The sequence below is a fragment of the Trachurus japonicus genome, chromosome 22 (genome assembly GCF_045865225.1).
Source record: "Trachurus japonicus isolate A0001 chromosome 22, Traja_1.0".
Lineage (NCBI taxonomy): Eukaryota > Metazoa > Chordata > Actinopteri > Carangiformes > Carangidae > Trachurus > Trachurus japonicus.
Window position 1 is genome coordinate 14,192,461 of NC_140928.1, and position 27,458 is coordinate 14,219,918.

The following is a 27,458-nucleotide window of genomic DNA, read 5'->3' on the forward strand; positions in this document are numbered from 1 at the left end:
AACTGCAGTGTACTGCTATACTAAAAGCACTGAGTTGCATAGGACACTTTAAGCAACATTAAGCCTGGAGTTCACAATACACTGGCTTTCCATTAACTAAAATTAGTTTTGATTTGTCAGGCTGGTGCACTGATGTCTTCAGATCGAGCTCGGTTATTTTCCTCTCACACTTTCACAGAGAACATCTTGAGTCAGCAGTGGATCGATAGTGATTCAGTCAGCATTCACAATCACAATGACTAAAATGTTTTCCCGCTGCTCCAATCTGGAGGTTTACATTACAGTTGATAAACTGCTTAATTTGTTCAATTCACTCTGAAATACACCTACACACGACTAAAAGCTCCAAGGCAAACAATAGCAATTAAGGAACAATACCTCACATAACCATTCAGATACAGACACATTACAGGAAGATTTACAGTGAATATTTGAAGACACTTGCACAAAGCACATGGGGCATGGTGCCATTTCACCTGCTCTTATATAAACCAGACGTTCCCTTCCTCTGTTGTTCTCTCGGTTCAAAGAGAATAACAGCAGGGGGTGCCAGATATCAGAGGGCAGCTTTTTCATATAACCCTTTTCATCAGGTGGTGCCCTTTACCTCTCAGGGGGTGGAGTTGATGGTGGGGCGGGGGGGGGGCAGATGTGTCACGAACTGTAAAATATGAGACATTAACAATGTGATCTCCTACTGTATGTGTAGGTAGGTAACAGCATAGACTGCACAGTTCATTCACAAAACCCCCCACACTTGAAGTCGTGAGTGTGAATGGAGCACACGCTGATTCAAATATATTGAAAAGTTACAGTTAAATGAACTGCACATATTGGTTTCACAGTGTTGTTATGACTCATGTTTTCCTTTAAGAACTCATAACATTCAATTTTACGGAAGTGATCAGTCATCATAATGTGAACTTTGTACCCTTGAGATGGTTATTGCTAAACTTGTCTGTTATAAAATTAAGTGCGGATGGAAAAATAAATAAAAACTAGCTAGCTAGCTTTTTATTCCCCAAGAGACAATACACTTTACTGTGAATCCTCATTACATAAAGTGTAAAGTAATATACAATATCCCTGTGTTTTCTCTTCAGTAAAAAACAGTTTTGATAAATTATTAATGAATCAATTCCTCCACTGGCATGAAGCTGATATAATTATCGATACTTTAAATAATTCAGCAAGCAGACAAGTTCACACTGTAAAAACATTGGACAGTAATAAAATATTGATGTCTGCTCACACTGGAGTACAGGAAGTCAGTGCAGTTCAAAGGATAAAATAAGAAACGTGTCCGGGAAAATTCCTGGGAGAGCAGCTGAACAAGTGGACTCGTGGAAAGAGGATTAGACGTACTGGTCTGTGCAGGGAGAGGAGGAGAGGGAGTTTTTTTTTTCACCTTTAAGTCTTGTGACAATTCGTGAAGTGCATAGGGTGAGCGAGTGATTCTCAAAATTCAGACTATCTTTTATGCAATCAAATGCACCACCGCGGGGTTGCAGCGGTCTGACACAGTCACTAAAGCAGCGTTACAGTACAGGTGTAATATCCTGCTGTTGTGTGCCTCCACATGCTGCTGTGGGAAATCATTGTGGGCCCTGCGCTCTGCTAGTGTTGCGCGCATGACGTGATTGCGCATGAAAGCAAAACTATGCGGGAAGTTGTGGAGCCATAAAAACCCGTAGCACCTTCCCAACAGACACACACACACACACACACACACACACACACACACACACACGGACAGGCACCATCCCTTTCTCCAGGTAACAGCGAAGGGAGGGTAAAAATGGGGGTGAGGAAGGAGGGCTGGCGGTAGGAGGGAGGGGTCTTTGCGCCCTGGTGGAGCTTGACAGTTGCGCATTGGCTGACAGCGGTGGGACTCTCACCTTACCTGTACCTGTGGGAAGGAGTGCCACTCGTCATCGTCGGACTCCAAATCAGGAGGATCAACTTTTCCTCTTTCTTCCAGCAGCCCGGAGAGGTAGAAGTCGGCCAGGACGGCTGGAAACTGAACCAGCGACATCAGCAGGTCTCCGAGCATGGAGCCTATAACGTGTTGGAGCGAGGAGAGAGTCGGCGAGTGGCTCCAAGGTGAGGAACATGTCTCGGTTGTGTGTTATTTTTTTCCTTGTCACGCCTTGATCCCCTCACAGGTACTTTGGCTCGGACGCTAAAGTCAGAAATAGACGCGCTACACAAATCCTCTTGGAAGTGAAAGGTGGATGTGGAATGAGGAAGTGGCCAGAGCACGGAGAGAGAGAGAGAGCCGCAACAGTCTTGTCCTGATCAGTGTCAACAGCTCAGGTAGTAGGTAGTAGGTAGACTGCCATCACATACAGCCTGTACATGGCTAAAGTACGTGTTGCGTTCACTGGCCGGACTCATTTATGTTTAATTCACCAACAATTAAGAGGGCAGTCAATGGATCAACACTTTCTCACACTGTTACATAAGTGGTGAGCTGTGAGTGTGTAATCGAGTGCGTTTACTTAAGTATTGCAAATACTTCGATACACCCTTATGTACTTGTAGCTGCTTTGTTTATTTCAGTTTTACATTTACCTCTATTGTCTCTGTTTTACCTAGCAACAGCCATGCAATTACTGCTCACTTTGTAGATTAATATTTTAGATACAAGTAATATAATAAGTGTAAAGTATGATAGCAAACAGTATATAATGCATAATGTCACGACAAACAGCATAAAGTAGGCCTACTACATACATATTAATAATAATAATAATGGCCCAGTGATGTAATAACACAACACTGACCAGGATTACTCTGTGTTTACGTCTGGAGCCTTATGTGCTTTCACTTAATGCAGGATTTCCACTACACAAACAAGAGCATTCAGTAGTGAAGCACTGCTATTTTTCCTGTAATTCTTCTTCCAGTCTTGGTTATACAAAAGTGTATTGATGATGAGGTCATCATCATGCTTATATATTTAGCACGTGACTTATATGAATCTCTTGTGATTCATGAACACGTTTCGAAGTCATTCCTGATGCTTCCAGCAGCTCAACTGCCCCTGTTACTCACTCTACATGTCTCTGCCTGCACATGTATGTGTTTTTGTACAGGGTTACCTTTTACACTCTGCCTTGCATGTGCGTCAGGTGTTTGTGTTTTTGTGTTGCACCGCCGGCAGGTCTGGACGCCCCCCTGCAACAGTACTCGGTGTCGGATTGGCATTTGTCAGGCATGGATCTGCTCCAGCTGACCTCCCAGGACCTGGAGAAGCTGGGAGTCCACAAGATCGGACACCAGGAGCTCATACTAGAGGCTGTGGAGAAGCTCTGCTCTCTGGTGAGCGAGGAAGCAAGAGTCATGTGTGTTTGTGTTCACTCCGTGTCCATAGCAGTGCTCTGTGTATCCAGGGCTGCTTTGCTGTGTGTGTATTGTGGGGAGGGGGAGGGGAGGGGTTAATGTATGCGAGAGAGACAAGGCGTGCCTGGATGTTTACTGAGCAGTCATCTTCTTGTCTTGTGTAGTTGTGTATGGTTCAATGCTGGAGAAGAGAGATGCCTTTTTTTTCCCACCATCACACTGCTTTCAGATCCAGATCTTGTTTGCATAGCAGCACTAGCAGCTGTTGAACAAATCCAGCCAGAATACACAGCAGCTGCTCTTATTGCCATACATGTCCTGCTGCAGCTGAAATACTCTGAGCCTGAAGTTTGACCGCTTAACTGCTTCTTTTTGCCCTGCACTTTCCGATCAATATTCCCTTCAGTCAAGCATATCATAGTAAAATAGTCACTTTATTTTTCCGAGCCGACATCAAAGGACTTGTCACGCTTTAACTGCAACCAAAGCAGTTAGAATAGCAAAGCTTGTGCCTAATACTTTACATGCAAATTTCTGCGAAAGTTTGCAGTCAGCTAAAAAAAACACTTCCGTCCCTCCTTTGAATCTCTGTCCCGGTTTTTTTTTTGTCTTTTTTTTTTCTTTCTGCTGCCTAATTAATTTTCCTCCCTGTCCAATTTGAAGAGGGAGTTTTTGGACACTTAAATAGTCGTGTTGGTGTGTGCGTGTGTGTGTGTGTGGGCGTTTGTGTGTTCCCAGAGTGGCCTTTGTTTCTCTGGACGGACTAATTGAGCAGGACAGTGCCAGGCAAGGTTCCAGCTCTGGTGGCGTAACAGCCTGTGAACATCAGACTAAAGCTCAGGCTGCTTAAACTGCCTGTTGCCGAATTATTGAAATAACTGTAGTACTGATTGAAATAGTCATTACTACATAAACAGTTTAACCCCAAAGTCTGATATGTGTGAGCAGGGTCGTCCTGCAGGAGAAGGTCTGTTAACCCAGACAAAATGTGATCCTATTCCTCACATTTACCTTAACAACAGTGTGTTATTTGTCCATGCATGTGTCAGCCTCACTTCCTCCCCACCCCTATCTGTCTTGATGCTCTGTGAAGTGCTGCTAACACTGCGCTCATTCATAAAAACGACCATCAGATGCTCACATGAACCAGGCCAAACACGTTCAAGTGCACGGTTACATAATTAACAACTACAGCGCTGAAAAGCTGCTGCATGTTGATGGAGGACTGTTGAAGTGCGACAACAAAGCCCGCTCGGTCCGAACCTCTTGACCACTGGTGAGTGGGTCACGACAATAACCTGCTCCTTCCCCAGCAGCTGTGGGGAGTCACGTCTCTCTCACACACACACACACACACACACACACACATAACTACTGTACGGCTGGACAGGAAACAGTGATGAAACAGACTGTCTTGTTGAAGGGTCTGTAAAGTTGTCTCAGTTTTATTTAATCCTTTGCTACAATGTGTGTTGTTGGCTCAGTGAACATCCAGTGTGTGGTGCCTTGGATTTTTTGATTTTTATTTTTTTTACAGCGCACAAAGGGTTTATGTAATATACAGTGCATCTTCACTCATTGATAGAAATATTTAAATCACCTCTCGTAATACAATACAATCCAGCAGCACCACAATATCATCCTAAACATTAGAACCTTCATGAAGGGAGAGTTTACTGAATGGCTCAATACATTAGATCAATTAATACAATATTAAAATATTGACACAAATTGACAAAATGTTCACAGTTTTTGCATTATATCATGATGGCACTGACTGGACAACACAGTAGCTACTGCTCCTCACAATCGATAGATTTTGACACTTTAACACTATAGAGTATATACCATTAACATGATATGGAACTACATATATTTTGATAGAGGATAGTTTATCCAGTAATAACAACAACAACTATTATAATCATCATCATCATTATCAGCTTCATTTCTAGAGCACTTTCAAATCCATATCCAAGCTATAAATAGACATTTCAATTCTCTTTGAAATAGGTTTCAAACAGAATTGACAAACACACGTCAATCTTTTGAAATAAAAATCCAAAACCGTTTCAAAGAGAAGTGCTCCAAGTTGACAGTGGAGCGGTGAACAAAGGGCTGCAACTGAGACATCCAAATAACAATGCACCTGAAACACCAGGCCACATCTTTCAGTGATGTTTTACAAATGGTAGGAGAGGAATAGGAGTGATGCAACAGCATCAGACTGAGATTGATTGTGTGTGAGTTGAGTGTTTCTGGAGTGAATCACTAACCAGCTGCATGTGTGTGTTCTTTATGTGCGTGCTTTCCAGACGTATGGCATAGGTGGGGAGACCCTGCGTGGTCTAACGGAGAAGCTGCGCACTCTCGCCCACACACTTCAGATGGGCATCCAGGGCCGCTGGCAGGTCAACAGCTCTGAGTTACGGGGCGCCACCAAGCTGCCTCTGAGAGTCCTGCAGGTTGTGGTGGAGCTCATCAGCTCTGCCAAAGGCCTCTTCTCTCTGCTCAACAGGTGCGTACAGAGGGAGTTATCTAACTGTTATATATATACTGTGGTTATTTTTGACTCTGTGTTTACCCTCTACTGTATGTCATAGAAAACAGCTCTAGCTGCAGATTTTATTGCTATAGGTTTTACGTAAAAAAGGATGGCCGTGGGCTAAAGTCACTTAAAGGTGTGCACGTGGGGAATGTTTTGGTGTATGTACAGACTTGCTGTTTACATGCCCCTCATTTAAAGAAAAAAAAAGCTGGCACCTGCTCCGTAGAAATACTCAGTTTACTTTCTTTCCCTTTTCTCTTTATGAGACTTTCTAGGCATCTGAATTTCTTATGTGAAACTAAATCATTGAACTTGTATCCTCTCCAGTCTCTATCCAGACATGTTTGAAATATAATCCATTTTTTCTCCAGGCATCAGTTCTTGCAGCTCAGTGGATGCACCTCCACCAAGAACATATTCAACTACTGCAAAGAGCTCGGGGACATTATCCACAAGGTTGGTTCATTTACAGTAAGGCTTTAAGCAGTTAAGCGATTAATAGAAAAGTGTTGTGCTTCTGCTCTTCTTATCTTCATCAAATGGCTGCTTTTTGAAAAAAAAAAGTGTTTGGTTCATTTTCCTATACTGACTAAAAATTGTGGAAACATAAGGTGTTTATCTTAAGAGGAACCACACACATGTAAACTGTGGTTTGAGTTGTATTTTCATGCGCACTAAATTGCCAAAGAGGAACTACAACCTGTCAGGTGACCAGCTATTTCTTTTTAAGTCGGGTCCCTCAAACGCAACACAGAGAACAGATACTGCACAGACCCACTCCTAGCCCTTTCGTTTAGCCTGAGTAATGCATTCTTTATCTTTACATTCCTGGCATATTTGAAGGCAGCTGTACCTTGAGGAAGCTTGACAGCGCTGCCAAAGAGGAGAGCTGGATTTTGTTTGTGCATTCAGCTTCGTGATACTATGAAATGTTGGAAAGAAAAAAAGGGGAAGAAGGAATATTCATATGTATGCATGCGTATGTTTATATGTCTGAGAAGTGGGTGAAAAGTTTTCACAGGTAGAAGAGAAGACAGGCCTGGATATGTTGTAGTGCCTAGGGGAGAGAGGGAGGTAGAGGGGGGAGGGAAGGTGGGAAGGGCAAAGAGAGAAGCAAAGGGAAGCTTGGAAAGGGGGAGGAGACTGAGGGAGGGATCGCACTGAAACTGTTTAATGACTTTTGACTCATGGGGGGGAGTTTGTATTAGTGAACATTGGTCAGCAGAGAGCAACAGGCAGAGAGGAGGAGAGGCCATTAACTCTGAGGCCACAGTGTAGTGACAATACAGAAAAAGAAAGAGAAAAAAGATAAGACAGTGGAAGTGAAGAGGACAAACAGAAGATGGAGTTGCAGAGATAGCAGGGGTAATCAGAGTGAGGCAGTGAGAGGTGCAGGGAAGCTGTGGGGGAAAGAGGAGGCTCAGTATTTGGAGGAGTTTATTTATAGCCAGCTCTGGACACCTGCCCGGCGCGACAGGTACAGTTCTCACCTCTTTGATTGGATAATTCTCCACAAGGTGATGCCGCTTTTGCGTTTTCTCTCCCACTTTGCTTAAAATGGCTCAGACTTACACTTACATAAAACAGCAAGTGCATTTTCTGCCTGTTATTCCAAGCTGAGAATTGTTCTGTGTGATTTCTTTGTCTTCTCTAAAGGTTTATTATAGTGTTTAGACGCCATTTGAGATATTCTGCACTAGCCACATGGGGACAGTCTGAACCAGATTTGTCAGTTTCACATGATTACCCATTCACAGGGTTAAGAACAAGCCTACAGGACTTTTGTGTGACAGCTCAGCGTCACAGTTTCTGTGCTGGTGTATAGTAACAGTAACATAATTCTTATAGACTTGCAGGACCAGTGTGGGGAAGGAAGGAAGCGTGGATTCCAGAGAGTGATTAAGCTTGTTGACATTGATCGGATGTTTTTGCGCCACTATGAAGTGATTCAGATTTGTTGTTTTCATTCATTGTCTGCTCCACGAGTACGGAGGCAGAGCACTTAGTGAATGATTAGTAAGTTGAGACCTTTTGCTGTTTTTTTTTGTGCTCTGTCCCTTTTAGAGGTTGATCATTGTGTGGTAATGACGTGCCATTGTTTGCTCAATTCCTGTTTTTGGGCTCTTGCGTGCGCTTGTGTGTTTATACTGTACGTGCAGGTGCTCAAAAGGTAAGAAATCCATGAAGTTCATGAAGATGTCGTTTTATAAGATCTTAGTTCAGGGTCATTTGGTCTTTGAAGTAAAAGTGGTCAGGCGGCTCATTTTCTGGACTTCCCCTCTTCTCAAACGTCATCCATTGAATAAGTGTCTGGGGTTTAAATTACCACATGTATCTGTAATTGTGCATGACTGCATGCTCAATGTAATGCTGCTGATGTAATTGCTACAGTATGGTATAGAGAGAGACACACTCGAGCTTCTGTAACAGTAAAAGCTGTACAGTATGTCCTGCAAGTGTTCCTCTACACAGCCTGCAGGCTGATAATACTATGATGACAGTTTGAGAGATGAAGCCTGTCTGAGGATTTTCAGTTTCTCTAGTCTGATAAACAGCTGCTCAGATTGACCTTTTCACTCACCTGCCAAGGCTTTTTTAATTAACAACTGACCGGCACCTGCAATAACAACAGGTAGAATGCAGGTTTTATAGATCTGCATTAATCTACCCAGTGATTTTTTTTTTCTGTGAATGTGATTACCCACTTCACGTTAGCTACCGGCTAATCGGGGCTGCTGGGGTCGACCATGACGTTTGGCGTGCTGTCAGGAGGCCACAGTTTCATCATAACATCTTTTTTATGGAGAAGTGTATCCGCACAATCCACACCACATCCTCCACGGCAAATAAAGAGCTCTTGTTTGCGCTCTAGCTGTGTGCGTTAGAGTGTTTCTTCTCACACACTGTGAAGCAGTCAGAGTCAACAGTCAGCTGGTGTTGTGTCGGGGTCCCGACCGGGAGCTGCCTGGTATAAGTTTTGCAGTGAAGTCTCAGCGGAGCAGCAAGCAACAAGCAACAAGCAAGGTTCAGCAGAGAAAGACAAAGAGAAGGAAAAGGAGAGGGCTGTGTGAACTGTGAACTTGGATTGAGAGCAAAATGATCTGGGAGATGTTACATTAAGGTATGTGAGTTTAAAAGTATCTTTTAAAAAGAAAACAACAGGTTTTCTGTTGCAACACATCATATCTGAAACAAGGACCTTAAGGTGAAAATGTAACTCTGACAGATTTTAATGTTTAACCGCCATTTTTAGTGCAACATGCCCCCGAGACAAGTCTGCTGCTCCTTCTTTTTGGTTATGTAACAATTTGTTTGACATTGAAGATATGGCAACACATGATTAACATATTTACCGATTTGGAGATGCTGTTGGATGACTTATTACAGTAAAAGTGAAATACAGACAGGACAGATGGAAAAGGTGTCAGAGGTGACTGACTTTAACTGTGTTTTTGTTTATGGGGCTAAATTGGAGAGCTTGAGACCAATCCAAGGATAAGAGGAGTTATAAAGTAAGAGTGACATCAAGGAAATGAGGAGCAGGTGTAATAGAAGATAGCTTCAATATGTCTCCAAACCTTTTTATAGCTGTGACCTGGTGGCAAATAGAAAATCTACTGGTGAAGTCCAAGTAAACAAGCCGGCAGACACAACAGGGGTTTACTAGACAAGGCTTTTGATCTGCAAGGCTTTGATATCTTGTATGTGTGTTTTGACTCACAGACTCTGTCCAGTCTATAATCACCAATCTGTGACTGAACATGCATGTGCTGTACATTCATGTGGGTCAGTTAATTTTTCTGTTAGTTGTTTAGTGTACGTGTGTCCATGCATGGCTGCATTTGATCTTTTTTTCTTTTTTTTTTGTCAGAGTGCTACACCCACATAATAGCTTGCCTTTGTTTCCTAGACAACTACAGGGAGAACTGCTTTCAGGCACAGACCACTGCTGGAAAGTAAACTCACCGCCTGATCAAGCCACACACCATGTAACACAACACTGTCTTTGAAACAAGGGCGCCTGATGCATGTTACTACACAGTGCTGCAGAAGGCAAAGCAATGTTTTTCAAATGTTGTGGTTTTGACACTGCAGATCCTCATATTAACTTAATTAATGTTAAGGTAGCTTCAATCTTAGTTGCTGATCTGAACTACAATAGTTAAAAAGGCATTGTTCTCTTTTGTTGTTGGTGCTGTTGCTTCTGGTTTGCGTGGCTACTATCTAGAGTTGCATTTTTTTTTCTCAATGTTTCGGCTCTGTGACCTTGGGGCCCTTGTTCTGGCTTAGTTGATGGAGAATGGGAATCTCTACAAAAAGCTGCACTGTTACATGAGACCGTTTATGATTCTTCTGTTACAAAACCTGAGGGGTCCCTGTGCAAACAGAGCAGTTGTTTTCAAGGGAGGTATTTTAATTAATATCTTATTGAGAGCAAAATCATGAAAGTGGAGCGTGAACATGCTGGAGGCTGTTGGAAACTAAACATACCCCACAGCTCCTTTCCTCTCCTCTCCTCTCGTCCCCTTTCCTCACTCCTTGTCTCCCTTCCTTGTGTCTCCTCTCCTCTTGTCTCCTCTCCTTTTCATGGTTCCCTGTCTCAGCAATGAAACACAGTCACATCTGCAACGGCATGCGTATAATATACGTATTATGTATCAGTTGCGTCATATGTGCAAGTGTGTGTGTATAAGTGCATACATTTGTGTTTGTACGCATACAGACACAAGGACTTTGTGTCTAGATGTTATTCTCCCTGCGTAACCAGGGAGCAGTGTTGGTTTCTCAGGTTTTCCCACCACACCCTCCTGACATTACATCAGTTTCAGGGCAGAAGTGTACCTGTCGCCCACCGTGCACACAGGAAGGTGTCATTTCCTGTTCTGGCAGAGTTAGAAAAGAAAAGCAGAACAGGTTTTTGGTGTTGTGGGAAACCTCCTGTGACATGGATTTGAACATACCCAACACAAAACAGAGGTGTTGGGTTGTTTATCTCCCCATACCCATGTTCCTATGAAGCTATGGTGAGGTGGTGGACTGAAAGATGTGTTACTAGAGAAGGCAGAAGTGAGAGAGCATGGTTGGATGTAGCAACAAGTTTACACATCAGATAAAGAAACTGCCACAATGTTTATGTGGTCAAGTAATAAGACTATCTGTTAGAGTTTGGACTCTTGTTTTAGCATTTAGCCTTTAAATGTCAATGTGAATCCTTGTGTATTTACTGACCTTTAGTGGTCTGGGTTTACTCTAGTTATAGCTACAATATTATTTTTCTTATCTCAACTGGAATACTTTGTCAATCATTGTAAACATGTTTTTAGCTGCATGAGCACTGTGGCTCCAGGGTTGGCAATGTCATGGGATGTCTGAACAACGGCTGGATTTGCCATGAAATGTTCTAATGTTCTAATGTTAACTTTGCATTCAAAGTGCTTCACGCTAGGCATTAAAACATCACAAAAGGCACAAAAACAATTTAAAAAAAGTGTACATTTCATAACATTTTAATGTATTTTGGCACTGATGTTTTACCTTTGACGGTGTGGCTCTGCACGGGTGCGAATTGTTGTGTGACGTCAGACAACTGATTCTCGGAGAAGTCGGGGTAGTGGAGGATAGTGGAGTGGGAGCTCCGACATGAGGTGGCGTTTGAATCGATGACTGTAACTGAAAAATGTTTAGGTTTTTAGTATTTTTGTACCAATTAACATGAGTGTCCTTGTTGTTGTTTTTCAAGTAACATACTCTTACATCGAATCGAACACCACCTCATTGCACTTTTTCAAGTAGGAGATCGGAAAGACCCGAGTTCTGAGTTGTCTCGTCTTGTTTTAAAACTCTTTCTTGGCCTATTTTTCTAGTGGTATTATTTACATTTTCTTTTATCAGAAGCTAAAATTAAATAATCCTACTTTTTTTTTTAATGCTTTTCTCCAGGTCTCTTTTGTGCTAATAATCTGGTTGCATTAGCATCATTCTCTCATCGGCTTTAGCTTTTGCAACCAGCTCTTGCTTTCCTCGTAATGCATGACATTTGTTTTATATAACTGAATTTGTTTATGTGACATAACATTTTGCAGTGCTTCTCCCAGGTATTCATCCTCAGACAGCAACAACACACAGGGCTATAGCCTATAGCAACATGCATACAAAACAAACACAAGAGGACCAGTCAAACTGACCAGCCGTCACAACAGAAACTCTGTCGGTCTTGCCCCTCCCTTCAGCTTTGTGTCACAGCCTTTAATTAGCCCAGAAATCCAACCGTGTTCACTGTTGATCCCTTGTTACATTTCACAGGGATTAGTTTCCCTTTACAAGCTTTTATGTAACTCACACATCACACAGACGTTGCAAATTAGCTTATAGGCAGTAATGGTACGTGGCATTAGTCTATTCAATAAATATTCAGTGCTGTGTCAACATCTACCCTCCTCTCATTTAACCTCTCATCAGCTTCCTGCACTAAGTCACAGCTTCCCCCTCTTCTCTCCAGCTCCCAGTGATTCCTGTAGGAGCGTTATCAACACCGTCCTCCCAAACCACAGATTAAACACTTTAGTTCCTCTGCACTGATTCTAATTACTGTGACACTGACCACAGACTTCCTGCATGTGTGTGCATGTGCTACAAACATACTTGCGTGCACTTCCTGTGCATCAAGTGTGTGCGCATGTGTGTGGGATTAGTGTGAATCCTTGGATTAGGTGGACTTTACGCTCCATTAGAGGTGCTTCTCCCCTGCCATACTGGAGCTGGAATTATGCCCCTCTTGCCTCGGGATACCTGTGGCCTTTCACTTCCTGACTCATGCTGTGAGGAGGAAATAGGACATGAATTTTGAGTCAGATTGTCCCATTTCCACAAATCAATATTAGGGTCACATACTATAGGCTGCTGGGGTGTCATTCATTCGGGTAATTTGCTGAAACTGGAACTCATGTTGTTGTTTCACTCTTCCAACAGGATTCACCCGTCTATGACAAGGAAAAGGACATCATCGCTGTAGTAAGTTTAATTATTTGTCTATTTTACTTCACCTATTAATATTTTAACATATACTTTAGTTTTTACCGTTTATTTTGTAAAGGACTGAATGAAATTATTCTTGATAGTAGCATGTCAAACAATGTATAGACACTATGCCAAAGGAACTGTGGTCCAAACCGACTTCTCATCAGAGTGTTTTCATGGACAGTGCCGTCAGTTGGTGGCTCTGTGTGATGACATCCTGAGCTCCAGCCCTGAAGCGCTTCTTACCCACACTGCCCAGCTTGAGAGTGTTGACTTAGTGCCTGTGTCACCTGGTGATCAGCTGGTAAATATGTCTCTTCTTTATTCTTCATAACTTACTGGTGAGGGCCAAATGAAATGAATGTGACTTTAAAGGGATAGTTCACCCTAGAATGATATTTCGCTCATTATCTACTCACCCTCATGTGGACTAAGGGCTGGAAGAAGTTTCAGAGTCCTCCGTCCCTTCTCTGAGTTACAGGGGGTCTTGGTGTAGCAGTGCATGTCCATATAACGGTTGCAAAGGGACACCAGAGCTCTTCGTAAAAAAACACACACATACCTCCATGCTGCTCGTATATAATGCCTGTCTTGTGCTGAAGCATCAAATTGCGTAATTGTCCCGAAAAAAATTAAATAAGTCTATATTTTAAGCTTGTTTGTAGCGGAAGCTTCTCGAAGCTCCTCTTCCTGGTCCGTCCAAATCTCGCGTGATTCGCAGTAACCGCACTGACGCCGGCGCAAATCACGCGAGATTTGGACGGACCAGGAAGAGGAGCTTTGAGAAGCTTCCGCTACAAACAAGCTTAAAATATAGACTTATTTAATTTTTTTCGGGACAATTACGCAATTTGGGGCTTCAGCACAAGACGGACATTACATACGAGCATCATGGAGGTATTTTGATGTTTTTTTGTGTGTGTTTTTTTACGAAGAGCTCTGGTGTCCCTTTGCAACCGTTATATGGACATGCACTGCTACGCCGAGACCCCCTGTAACTCAGAGAAGGGACGGAGGACTCTGAAACTTCTTCCAGCCCTTAGTCCACATGAGGGTGAGTAGATAATGAGCGAAATATCATTCTAGGGTGAACTATCCCTTTAAGTTATTTTCCTGACCTGGTCTCAGATTCTGAACTTGGAGACTTTGCTGCTTTTTCTTGTGTGAAAGTGAAGTTAATATTTCTGGGTTTGGAACAAAACAAGTCATGTAAAGACTTTAATTTGGGCTTTGCAACATTTTGATGGATGTTTTTCATTATTGTCTGACATTTTATAAATGAAACAACTGATTGATTCATCAAAAATGAATGACTGTGACTGATTAAACAATCATGAATAATGATTGGACTAAGGAGCACAGGAGTTCTAGAAAATTATTATTATTTTGATGATTATCATCTCATACCGTAATTATTTTTATTATGTTATGTTTCATACTGTCTCACATTATTGATAATTGTAAGGTACAATAAACTAATTGTATTTGTTCAGTGCTTCTGATACAAGCAACACATTTTAAATTTACTATTCATTATTCAGTCACTGTTCTCTCCACCAACTATGTTAATCCACTCTCAAGAGTTCTGCCTCCTGCTCCTTTCTTTTTTTGCAACATCTGTTCATCTCATCTATGTAGTGAATTACAACCTCATTCTTATCATCATATTTTTAATTCTCTCTCCATTCTCTTAACCTCTATCATTTAATTCTTAATCTGTGTTTATTTTTCTCTCTCTCTTTTCATTTCCAGTTTTGATTTAATACTCTCACCATTACCTGGAAGTTTCCATTGTCACTCAGTTCCACCTCTTTCATCCAACTCAAGGTTCTCACTGTACCAGTATCTATTCTTTTTATTTTCTCAAAAACCTTCTCTCGCTTCTGCCTCTTCAGAAACCACTTTTTATTCCTGCCTAACCTTTTCTATTAACAACCTATCCTTCAGTTAGTAGGCTACATTAAATACAACACTTGAAGCACCTTTCTTTGCCTGGTCTCCACGTCATCTAGTCCCCTTTTAGTTTTCATTTCTAAAGAGCATCTCTGTTTATTGCATTTGTCCAATTTCCTCTCCCTTTGTCAGCCTGTTAAGTAAAAATCTCTCTTGTTAGATGATAATAGCAGTCCCAGTTCCTCCTCACTTGATTGGCTTTGTAAATCACCCTCAGTTTGTTCTGTCTTTACAGACCTTATGCACATTTCCTCCCTCATTTCCAATTCTGTAGACAAGTGTGTTTTTTTGTTTGTATTTGTTTCCATGGATGCATAATTGCAGTTGTGTAGGGGAAATAGATTGTTGGGCATAATTCATGTTTCACTGTGTCAACAGAGAAAAACATTTTTGTATTTACAGTTCCATCTAACAACATCTGATTATCCACAAGTGACAGAGATGAACAGATGGAGAGTAAACGGAACTAAAGTCAGAAAGGGAAATGAGTGGCAGGAAGAATTATGATGTACAAAACATTATGAGCACATGTTCAATTTATTGATTACAGTAAACGTGAATCTGAATTTACACAAGATGTTGTGACATACAGGAATGCACATGTCACAGCCATTGTCAATAAAACAATGGCTGTGACATGTGTATTATTTTATTATATTATTGTAATTTCCACTGTATGAGTTGAGTAAATGTTGTTTTTTGAGTGACAGAGGGCATGGGTCACTTAGCTTCTGAGATGACGGCTCTTCAAATCTCCAAAAAACGTTGGAGCTAATTTCCAAAAACGCATTATTTTTGATAAACTGACCACATACTGGGGATCTAAATGCTACTGTCTTGCCTTAGAAAATATTAAAACCCTATAATATTCTGTGCGTTGCTGACGCAATGACGATTCTCGACCAATCAGTGGTCTGCAGTGATTTTACGTCAGCTTTTAGTACATGTTTACCCGTTTTGGAACCTCAGCCGAGGTGGTACCAGAAAAGAAGCACCAAGTACCAGATTCCAGTTACTTTTACCTAATGGAAAACGCAAAAAGGGCGAGTAGAGTCAAATTGAGCTGGTACCACGTAGGGGAAAAGTGGAATTAGGCTCTGTTTTTTCAATTCAGAGTTCAAATCTATCCATGTGTCTGTTGTCATGTGATATGTATTGATTATGTGATCGGGGCTGGTCAGGGTGTGATCAATTGGCTCTCCCTATCCCCATTATGACTTGGAATGATCGGTCAGAGCAGCCTGATGGGTAATTACAGGCCAAGCCATCGATACATTTGAAGACAGATGTCAATATCTCCACAGACAGAGCAATGTACATTATGGTAAATCAGTGTGACTCAGTGATGTGGCATTCATAGCTGAGGTGTCTGTAACATCTGTTTCTCTTTTTCTCAGGGGATTGAGATAACGTCCAGCAGCTCCAGTAACCACTACGTGACCGGATCTGCTGCTGAGGTCAGACTCTCCCTTGCACTTTCCTTTTCTCACTGTTGACTCACTAGTCATGCCTGCCATCTCAGTTCTCCGAACCAATCCTCTGAAGAGCAGCATGACTCAAAACTTCTGCTCCTCCTCAATTCCCCCATGCCCGACGCAACAGGTTTCATTCCTGAGAGCGTCACACCTTTCATTTTCTGTTCCTACCTGATTCAGTCTTGTTAAAAAGTGTGAGAACACTGAATATTTAACAGAAGACAAGTTGTTAGTGTGTGTCTCAGGTCTTTTTGTTTATTTCTGCAGAAGATAACACACATTGCATTTGTGTACCTGAACCTCTCATCTATAAAGGAACTGGAAGTGTATTTTCAGTCATTTAAAGCAAATAGTACTGTGAAGAGGGAGAATCCTCAGTTTTCCTTCTATGGCTTTTTTCAAAACACATGAACTCTCTTTTATGTGTGAAGTCTGATTTAGTTGTTGTTTTCAGTAGCAGGAGAATCGCTATACAATGATGTCTTTCTCTGCTTTGAATGAGTGACGTTTCCTTTATCATGACAGCGTGAGTTGTGCATGAGGCAGAAATCCCCTTTGGAACTATTTTTGTGTGACACATTATTTTTAGCAGTAGGCTTGTCTTTCTTTCACATTTAAAATTGAAACCAATCTGAGCCCCTGTGCTGCAAATACTTTTTATTTATAGCTACCTACCCGGGACTGGTTGTTCCAAATGCAGCAGACAGCACCTAAACAACCGTGACACAGCATTGCTAACAATAACTGTGTATTAGTGTAGGCTACTATTAATATGGGATTTTTTTTTCAACTTTAGGTTAAATTGATTTGGCTTTTAATACGTATTAAAGGCTTCCCTAGAAGGAGCACAGATGCATGATTCTGTGAGAAAGCCAAAGATCACTGAGATCAGGGGGCTTGTAAAATAAACAAGTGAGCCTTGGGAGGATGGAGGAGTATTCATCAGCCAGAATAAGGAGGGCTTGTAAAATAAGATGAGGGCAGTTCTCCCGTGGGACAGAGGGAGATGGAGATGCTATTTTTCCATGATGTCAACAATAAAATACTCAAGACTCTGCTCCTGAAGTTGCACGTATCACCATTGCAACTTCTGAGATGTGACCATTGCCAAACAAATGCACAGACTACCTGATTGCCGATATTATCTCGTTGCACTGTTTCACACAGAGATAGCATCAGTGTAGTTGCAATATTGTTTACAAAGTAATTGTTCCATTCAGGACATCCCCAGGCCCACAACAATAATCAATCATCAAAAACTCCTGTAAAGTCTGTAATGTGTAGTCAAGTTCTTTAAAAGTTTAAAAAGATACAATCACACCACGGATTGTCATGATTCATATCTGACTGGGTTTTGTTTGTTACAGTTTCTTATGTGTGTTGTTTTCTTCTCCTTTTGCAGCCTTCGAATAGTTTCTATGTGAAGATCTTGGCTGGTGATGAAGTGATACAAGTCAATGACCAGATAGTGGTGAGTAATCTATAATCTGTGATCTGCTTCCCTATTTTTAGGCTGCTCCATTACACTATATATTTGTGGTCAGCCTGTCTGTTGTTCAGGCAATCATGTCAACAGGAAATGTGAAATGTCTCAGTTATAAAGTAACACTCTCAATGTTCAGTGCAAAGTGTCTGAACGTGTGACCTTTGGAATACTATTATTCCTACTGGAATAATCAACTGTGTATCTGGGTCAGGTCGGCTGGAGCAGAGCGAATCTTGTGAAGAAGCTGCAGGAGAATCCCAGTGGAGTGACCCTGGTGCTGAAGAAGATCCCTGGGTCGACGCAAGTCAAAAGCCCAGTCCAGGAGACTCCCTCTCCACAGGTCAGAGATCTTAACCTCTCAAAGAAATCAATGAAATATGAGTGTTTAGTTTTAGACTATCTAGGAAATGTGGGTAAATTAACATCATACCCACGAGAAAGTTTGCACCATCAGACTTAGTGAAACCAGGTTTATAATTGGTTAATCCGGGTTTGATATTAAACCAAGCACAGTTGCACCATGTCAAATTAAACTATGTATGTAAGGACCTTATAATATAAAACAGAGAGACTAACTCCTCCAACTATTAACTTTTTTACAGCTGCTTAAGCAAAATATCACATTGTTGCTAGCTAGCTAAAAAATGGCTAGCTTAACAGTATACTGTGACGGCTCGTCAGAGGAGCTTAAATTTTTTTGTCCTTTTAGAAAAACTTGTTGGCTGCCATGTTTTGGTCCAATCCTCCTTCAGTTCACCTTCATCATAAAAATCAACTGAATTGAGTCTTCTTTAAGAAACTTGATTTCGGATGATTCAACTGGCAATCACAGTTTAAATTAGCATTCAAAGTTTTGGTGAAACAGAATTAAATTTAGCCTAATCTTTAAATTGTCTTAACCCAGTTTAGTGCAGCAGAATTTCAACTTCAAACTATGATTTTTGGTTTAAAAGTCAAACCTTGCTGGTGCAAGCTGTCTGTGATTAATTTCTCATCTATGTGTCACACAACACAACAGTATCATCATTATCAACCTCACTTGGCCTGAACAGTGGGGAAAATGTGCATATCATTAGAATTACTCATCACACACAGAGACCCACCCACCCAAACACTTTTAGGAGTTTTCTCTCTCACACTTTGCAAAGCCAATAGTTCTATCGTTGCACAAATACATTTTTTAAAGTTTAGGATGATTAAACTCAGGGGTGAAACATCAAATCATCCCACAGAAGATGGATTGTTTACATAGTGTCAATTGTCAAGGGAACCTGGACCTTCCCTGTCATGAGAATCCATGTCTTCAATTTCCGTTTAACATCAATGGGGGGGTGTTTTTCCATGAACACTTGGACATTTTCCGAAGTCCCTAAGCCAACCTTGTTTGTCTTTAAACTACACACTGAGTTACACGCTGCATCTGAGACCGCACACACACACACACACGCATGGACACTCACAGTATGATAATTTCACACCCCCTTGTGACCATTACCATGTTAATCGCAGATCTAGCTGGTGGCACAGGCTGTGAGAACACACACGAGGAGATGTGAATTGGCTGTGTGTATCAGCTCCCTCACAAGATGCCCTGCTTTTAGCGAGAATTTTAAGACTTCTGTTTTTTGTGCTGTTATCTCATCTGCGCTGCATGGATGTAGACTGAAGGCACCATAAAAGCCCACATGACATCCACCTCCTTATACCTCAGTTACCAACCCCCAAGTGTACACACATACACAACAGATTAGCATGCACACTCACATGTATTGCTGTATTTCTGCAGATTTCTTTTCAGAAAGACGAAGAGGAGAGAGAGGAGAGGTCGGAGGAAGAAGAGGAAAAGGACGAGGAAGAGAACAACCCCAGACACTCCATATTTGAGAGGGTAGCAGCATCTGTCAGGTCCCTGTCTTTTAGGTGAGAGGATGATTTACTTTCTTTTAATAATTCTATGTCTAAATTGTAATCATGATCTGATTTTTGCATTAATGTGACACACTTTGCTTATGTATATGCAGTTTATTTCCTTTTATTTATTTATTTTAGTAGCCACGGCATAGTTATAGTTGTACACTCACAATTTTAATTATCCAGCACTCCAGTTCAGGATAATTACATGCAGGGGTGAAGCATCAAATCATCCCTCAGAAACTGGGTTGTTTACATAGTTAAAGAGCCTGTGCTTTCAGGAGAATCCCCTCTATCCTGCCTTTTAGGTGAGTGTAATTAGCTGATCCGCTGAATTGGCTTTTTTTTTTAATTAGCTTTAATTAGCTGTCCAGATAAAGTCATTGGGTACAGCCAAACAACAGCATCATAAGGATTTTTTTGACTGCTAGTTGTACTACAGAACTATACAATAGATTTTTTTTAATAAATAGCATGTGATAAGGGCTAATCAGTTTAAGTTTTAAGTTGATCTTCTCATTTGTTTATCTAGTGTGGGTCTCTCATCAAAAAAACATTTTGTCTTGACAATGAAAATTTAGCAAAACATTCAGCAGGTTTAATACGTCTGTTTCAAAGCATAGTAACATCACAATGTCAGAGCAGGTTGGATATGAGTTTGGTTCAGTAAATTATCAGATTTACTCAGTAGAGCTGAACCTCCCACGAACCCTTTTGACCTCGTTAATCTGCCGGGAACTGGTAGGATTGTGATGAGGTCACACTGCAAATGCCATAAATTCCACTACAGACACCAGCAACCCACAATCGACTGGAAATGAGCAAAAAAAGGAGGAGATGAGGAGAAAGATGAATCGATGTTGTGGTGAGGTGATGAAAGATGTATACGAAGGGCGGGAGGGAAGGCGGGAGTGATGGAGAGCAGGCGTACTCAGAGAAGTAGAGGGAGGAGGCGGGGATGGCGCACATTAAGGTTGTAAATAATCCTGCCACGTGCAAACAAAAACAAGAAGAAACTTTCTGGCATATAGAGTCATATTTTATTCCTTTAAAGGAGCTATTTATTTTGCTATAACTTCACAGCCAATGCATTTACAGCTGTTGACTTACCTGTCTAGAAGAGGCATTGGGCATAAAACTTCATGCCATTAACAACAAGAGCTGGGAGGAATAGGAACAACTCTTGTTTACCCTCCCTTTCTATCCCTTCTTTTCCTCTACTGAAGTGAACTTGGCATGCTAACCAGGTTGACCCAGCCTATCCGTCTTTCTTGTCACTTTCTGATACCGAAGTTCTGCAGAGTTTACTGTGCACTGAAGAAGTAGTGCCATGAGAACCACAGTTTTTGATATTTTCATTTCTCATTTCACAGATGTCGTAGCCTCTTAGAAGCACCTAAATGCACCATCAGTAAGCTGCTTGAGTTGGTGTCGTGACTAAGTCTCACTCTTTTCCACTGCAGAAAAGCCGTTCACGGCCCAGAGGTACAGCAGCAGCCTATGGGACAGGAGGAATCAGAGTTGTGTTCAGACAGGGAGCTGGAGGGAAGTCTGACTCTCACTTCATATCAAAACCAACAAGGGGGGTTGTCGCCACTGTCAGCCTCAGGTAAGAAATGTACTGTAGAGGAAATCAAAGCCCTTTGCCAGAGACATTTTCTTCCCTCAAAAGTCCTCAATATGTTTCAGTTGTTAAAGCAGGATATTGTCTGGAACATAGTGCAGAAGGGGTTCAGCAGCTAAAAAAAAGTCTTTATTAAACAGATAAAATAGCTACCAGTTAAGCCATTTAAATATATTGCTTAGGGAAAAAAAAGCTAAACATGCCATGCTGTTTGCAGGTCAAATAAAAACTCCCATTTTATATATCCTACTCCAGGGCAATTTGGGCAAAGTAGATCTGTCACCCTGAGCTCTTTCTGTTTAACGGTCTCTCTGTAGCCCATATTGTATTTTACATTTTTTAGACAACCTGTGTTCACCTGGTTCTGTTTAGTCATTTTTTCTTTATTAAAAGACCCAAGAGCTGTTGACAATGTTAGCTTTCACATTAGCATTTAAAAAAGATTTCAGACTCTGACCTGATAAAGATGCATGAAAATAACTAGTCTGAGTAGCAGTATTAGCTTCATGGATTGATTAGCGTTTGTACCTGAACACCAGGGAGAGTTATTTCTTAAGCACTGTGATGTTGAGTATGGTGCTAGTGAAAGGTAGTCACATTATTGTCATTTGATTGTCTACATGAATCTTCTCAGGGGATTTCGAGGGTGTGGATGGTTCAAGGCTATCGCCAAGACTCAGAAGTGACCGCTCGCCGTCTCCCAGAAGTCCCTCACCCCTGAGCTTCGGGTCATTCAGAAGTCCTTCACCTCACCGAGTCAGTCAGGAAAGAGCGAGCGTCAGCTCCTGCCCTGAAATGGTGGGACACACGGTGAGAGGAGCAGAATAAACATTTTAGTTTTAACCAGACCTGTTGATGCAGCTTGGACTAAATTACATTTGAAGTATTGATTGATGTTTGTTAACTTGTTTTTTCAGGGAAATAAAGACACTAAGAGGAGCTCAACAAAAGGTACAGTTTTATTATATATTGTTATAATATAAGCAGAACATTCAGTTTAGACCAAGACAAAATATGAATATGATGATTCCCATTTCTTTGACCTCATTAGATCTGTCAACAAGACAAGTGTTATACCACTGTTAATATACCTTTTCATGATTTTTTCTGTATTTTTACTAATCTACTCATCAGTGCATTACATACAGTATATAGGGCCATCATATGCTACACCAACACTGGTGCCTGTCTGTACTTTCTAGATAAAAGACATGCTAGAAAGAGAAAAGATGAAGATAAGTGGCAGAAACATACAAAACATGTATTTTTGTTATACTATATGTTCTTCTTCCTTTTTATTTACATTTGTATGTACTTGTTTGGCAGGTGTTTTTATTGAGGAACATATCAAAGAAGGCAAAGAACAAGGATGTCAGATAAAGAATCAAATTGGAAATCCATAGTAACAGCTAGTTAGGTTAGAAGTGCCACTCTGGAATGCAGTTGCCATGCTGGAAATGATCCATGTCACAATAAATGACAATAAACTAGGTCACCATGCTTCTTTAGTTCCTCAAACAATAAGTCAAAAAGATGCCATACACATCAGGAAATCAGTATTGTAATGAAATAAGCTCAAAACCAATTGTCCACTAAGGAACTGAGATTACTCCTGGTTGTCATTTCCTCCCAGGAATGACGACAGCTATGAGTCGGCGTCGCGTGTCCTGCCGTGAGCTGGGTCGTCCCGACTGCGACGGCTGGCTGTGGAAGAAGAGGAGGGAGAGCAGTGTCTTCATCACCCAGAAGTGGCAACGCTTCTGGTTCATCCTCAAGGGGCCTTCACTTTACTGGTACACCACCCAGCAGGTGTGTGTATAGGAGTTGGTGCTTTGTTTATTCCAAAGACACATTGTGTTAATGGATTGTTTTTAAACTTACAACATTTGACAAGGAATCGAATTCAATGTATATTGAATTAATATGAATAAATGTTTTTCCTTCTACAGGATGAGAAAGCTGAGGGTCTGGTCAACATAGCCAGCTACAACATAGAGAGCGCCGGAGAGCACAAGAGAAAATAGTAAGGATGAACTCAGCAGGTTTAACGAACATTTTATATAGAAATATTTGTTCAGGATACACTGCTGGAATGGAAAAAGTGTTTTTGTCTCTTAATTTGAAACAGAATTTATTGTTCCCGGAAGATCTGTTTTGTTGTTGTGCAATAGTTACATTCATGATGGAGGAAACTGTCCAAAACTATTTTTGAATAGTTTTGAATTCATTCAAACTCATCACTACTATCACAGGAGGAGTGAGGTTTCCTTTTGTGTTTGATGTACTGTATGTGTATTCATTGCTCTGTGATGAGTTTCCTTTGGTCTGAGAGTCAAGTCCTGATCTCGACTCATCTCTCTGTGCTCTTGCTCCACCAGCGTGTTCAAAATGTGCCACCAGAGATTTCAGAACTTCTTCTTCGCCGCCGATAACGTCACTGACATGAGCAAGTAAGTAAAGCCCGTTTTTTCCTCTCTTTGCTTTGCTATCTTTCTCTTTTTCCAGGTGTAACAATAATTCATGTTTGGTTGTAACCAACAATGGGAATAATGCCAGTAAAGGAGATTGTGTGCTTGCAGCTCCAATATAATATCGACATTCATTCATTTTATTGCACACACTGAGCTCAGCAGGGGGGGTGTTGAATCATGCTGTGACAGGTGTTGGTCTGCACTGCCCTCTACAGTTGGATTTGTCTGTGTTTTTACAGTTTAAAGTAAAGATCACTGATGTTGACAATGAAACAAATGGTAGCATGACTCTAACATTAGAGATGCCGTAACTTTATTGTTGATGTCTTGTCGTTTTTTTTAAATTATTTCTCAGATGGATTAACTGTCTGATCACTGCCATACAAAAGTTCAAGAAGTTCCACGAGGGTCCCGACAGTGAAGAGGGTAGGTCATTGTTCTCTTTATACTTCTACCATATAATAGACCCTGAATACTAAAATATGTGCAAATAAAATGTACGGTATATCAAGTGGCTTCTCTCACCCAAAACTCACTGGACCTGTATCACTTACTGTGCTAATATTATCAGCCTTATTAGCAATAATGCACAGTGGGCAAGATGGTGGTGTTTCCTCCTCCCCACAATAATCCTATTACCAAAGATCATAATTTTAGATTGTTTGCTTTTTCTGTTAATCCATGGCCATGATAGTTGTAAATCAAATACTAACGCAGAATGAAGCATAAACACTGTTGTCCTGTCAGACAAGTATAAATGATTAGAAAAGTTAAATTTACTGTTTTATTACGGTACTTTGATGTCACTGAGTTAACTCCTCTGTTGATCTGTGGACAGAATGTTACAGTGAGACTGAATCAGAAAGTGAGAGATCGCCTTCACCCCGCAGAAGAAATAAGGTTAGTGAGAGGATTCAGCATGCACTGGCACATAAACACACAAAGAGACGGTACATTTCAGATCATAATGTGTGTTTTTTTGTGCCACAGAAAGTGCAGTCCAACACTCTCCCTCGCCCCAAGGGTAGGACAGGCAAGACGCCATTATCAGGAAGTCCAACAGGGGGCAGCAAAGGATCAGGTTTGTACTGTTGTTCTCCGTGTTGCGCTCTAATTTCCTCCCTCAGTGAATAATTTCTTTAATCTGCGAGGACTCCATTGATAGATGTTTTAATAATTTGTATTTAGGAAATTCTCTTGCTGATGACATGTTGTTTTCTCTCATTACCCTGAGGATATTTGGTCCAATCATCAATTCCCAAATGGATAGTTCCTAAGCGCTTCATGTGTACGATGCTGTCAACCAAATCCCACAGGCCTGTTTTGTATTCACTTCCATCTCTTCCCTTTGTCACTTGTCATGTGAGAAGGCGTCCCAGAGGATGAGATGGGCCAGATGTTAAACAACATTAAGGAAGGAGGAGTTTCTCTGATTGGCCACGAGCAGCCGTTCACACACGACCACTTCAGGAAATCATTCATCCGACGTAACAAGAACCCAGTCATTAATGAGAAGGCACATACACTCCGGGCCCTGCAGAGCACTCTGAAGGTGAGGAGGAAAGCCAGACTTTCAATACACAGTAAACCAATACAGGACAAACACTCTGCTACATCTTAGCAATGATTGGACATTATTGGATTTAAATATCGTAGTGATGGTGATAATAAGTTATTGAAATCCCATTTTTTTTGTATGTATCTGATTAAATAGTTTAAATTTTATGATACATGTGATCAAGATGAGTTCATGATCATTCTCTTGATGTTGACAAAGCTCTGTAAAGAAGTAGATGTAGTAGAAGTTGTTCCTCACCTGAGAAGGGACTTGTTGTTCTCAATCAGTTAAAAGCAAACAAACTGATATAAGTCTGTGTTCTCACTGACGTTCCTGTTTGCTCCGCAGGCAAGAGAAGCAGAGTTGCAGCAGATCAACAAGATCTTGGAGGACTCTGATCTGACGGCCTCAAAGTATCGTCAGTGGAAGGAGCAAAACGAGGAACTTGTTCAAGAAATTGAGAAACTGGTGGCGCTCAAGGCCTCCAAAGGAGGGGACGAGGCGGCGGCACAGGCGGCGGCGGCGCAGGACACGCCTGCTGCTGAGGCCGTTGCCATGGAAACTGTTGCTAAGGAAACTGCCACGGCAGACACGGAAAGCGCATACGGACCGAGTCTGAGTCTGAGCGACGGCGAGCAGCTGGTGGACGCGGAGCCGTCTGACGTTCTCCTCGAGATCCCACAGGGTTCTCCGAGCTCCGACTCCAGTCCGCTGTTAGAACTCTCCCTGGGGTCGCTGCAGGACTCCATAAACCAGCAGCTGAGCGAGATGGTGGAGAGCGGAGAAGCTGCTGAGAACTACTTCTACATTTAAGCACAGTCCACACACCGCTGCAGAACTGACTGTTTACGAAAAAGCAGACGAATGAGAGATGCTTGTTATGCATCAGTGTGAGAGAGGTAGAGAGGTGAATTTCACCTGCTGAAAGGATCAGTGTCAAAGCTGCAACTAAATCAATCGCTTCATTCAAGTATGTCAGTGAAATGTGTCAGTGTTTTTCTCTACAGGAAACACAGTGAGCCCTGTACCTACTTGTTCACAACAAATATGACAAGTTTACAACAGAGAAAAGAACAATTTGCCAAGTGTCAATCTGAGTCCAGTATGTATTTATGGGATTTTAAAGCAGAAGTAAGTGATATATTTGTGTTAATATAAGTCTTAAATAGTTATATCTTCCGACAGCAATCACTTACATAGAGTGTTTGGTCTGAAACACGGGTCTGTCAGTCCCTCTGCTCTGCTCTGAGCCGAGGAGAAAACATTTATCGTATCCTACAGTTTTTATCCAATGAGGAGAGAGAACGGCATGCAGGGCTGTGTGTGCAGCCAAGGGACGCCGTGAATGTGGTGACGTAGGGACGAGGACTGTTATGGTGCGTTCAAGGAAACTCGTATTTTTCCGACCGTGAAGTGGTACCAGTTCGATCTGGTACGAGTTCACGGGTCAGAAGTTACGAGTGGCCGTTACAGTGACTTTCACAGGTAAAACAGGTTGGAAAAACACGAGTGGGTTGCCTGAAACGCTACAAAGTCGTAAGTTGTGACTTGAAGCTGTAATTTACGATTTCAAAAGCCTGCCTGGAACACAGCATTAGCGAAAACGACCGGACCACTTACTTCTGCTTTAAGGCTGTTTGTTGAATGATGAAAAAAATCAAATAGAACTTTTCTTAGACTTCACTGAGAATTTTTAATAAAAGTCATGCCTCTTGTAATGTGATGTAAATACAGTTTTACTATAAATACTTTATATATATGTTTATTACCTTAATAAAGGTAGAGATTTGAACTATTTTGCACAGAACACCTGCACCTGTGTCCACCTGTGTCTATGAACCACATGTTGAGTTGTACGACGTGGTTCCTGTTCAGTGTTGTTGTTTTTTTTATCCCCCAAATTGCAGCAAAACAAGTGAAGACTTTTCAAGTGCTGGGATGTCTGATGTGACCCTGCTCCTTTTCGCTGTCATCTTCCATCAGCTTAATAAAGAAAGGAGCGAGACGATCACTGAAACGTGTCATGAGGTTCCACCGTTGTGTCCTCAGATTCCTGTGCTGTACTTGTAG

General features: G+C 41.5%; 2 protein-coding genes across 3 annotated transcripts in view; one reads left to right on the forward strand and one right to left on the reverse strand.

Moving 5' to 3' along the window:
- rps6ka1 (ribosomal protein S6 kinase a, polypeptide 1) overlaps positions 1 to 2,126 on the reverse strand; it is a 50,711-nt gene extending 48,585 nt beyond the window's left edge. Inside the window, exon 1 of the mRNA XM_085767466.1 lies at positions 1,904 to 2,126. Within this exon, the coding sequence (XP_085623592.1) occupies positions 1,904 to 2,053 (150 nt within the window). The 5' untranslated portion in view covers positions 2,054 to 2,126. The remainder of the gene's footprint in view (positions 1 to 1,903) is intronic.
- cnksr1 (connector enhancer of kinase suppressor of Ras 1) lies at positions 1,918 to 27,438 on the forward strand. 2 transcript variants are annotated; one of them, XM_085767463.1, is made up of 21 exons: positions 1,918 to 2,103; positions 3,167 to 3,324; positions 5,661 to 5,863; positions 6,265 to 6,349; positions 12,863 to 12,904; positions 13,095 to 13,214; positions 16,261 to 16,320; positions 17,741 to 17,809; positions 18,036 to 18,164; positions 19,611 to 19,744; positions 21,199 to 21,344; positions 21,994 to 22,169; positions 22,277 to 22,310; positions 22,993 to 23,168; positions 23,309 to 23,382; positions 23,738 to 23,809; positions 24,186 to 24,256; positions 24,669 to 24,730; positions 24,821 to 24,911; positions 25,201 to 25,382; positions 25,737 to 27,438. In XM_085767463.1, exons 1-21 carry the CDS (start codon positions 2,052 to 2,054, stop codon positions 26,199 to 26,201), a joined length of 2,601 nt encoding a protein of 866 aa, XP_085623589.1. In that variant the 5' UTR covers positions 1,918 to 2,051; the 3' UTR covers positions 26,202 to 27,438. The 2 variants fall into 2 exon arrangements, with proteins under 2 accessions (XP_085623589.1, XP_085623591.1); XM_085767465.1 differs by lacking the exon at positions 22,277 to 22,310 and having other exon boundaries at positions 22,965 to 23,168.
- Positions 27,439 to 27,458: the final 20 nt, after the last annotated feature.

What these genes read in the sequence shown, in the direction of transcription:
- cnksr1 (XM_085767463.1), top strand. Translation starts at nt 2,052, where the DNA reads ATGGAGCCTATAACGTGTTGGAGCGAGGAGAGAGTCGGCGAGTGGCTC. An exon ending in GTCAGGTCCCTGTCTTTTAG is followed by an intron (nt 19,745 to 21,198) that starts GTGAGAGGATGA and finishes TTTCCACTGCAG; the next exon opens with AAAAGCCGTTCACGGCCCAG. An exon ending in CTGAAATGGTGGGACACACG is followed by an intron (nt 22,170 to 22,276) that starts GTGAGAGGAGCA and finishes TTGTTTTTTCAG; the next exon opens with GGAAATAAAGACACTAAGAG.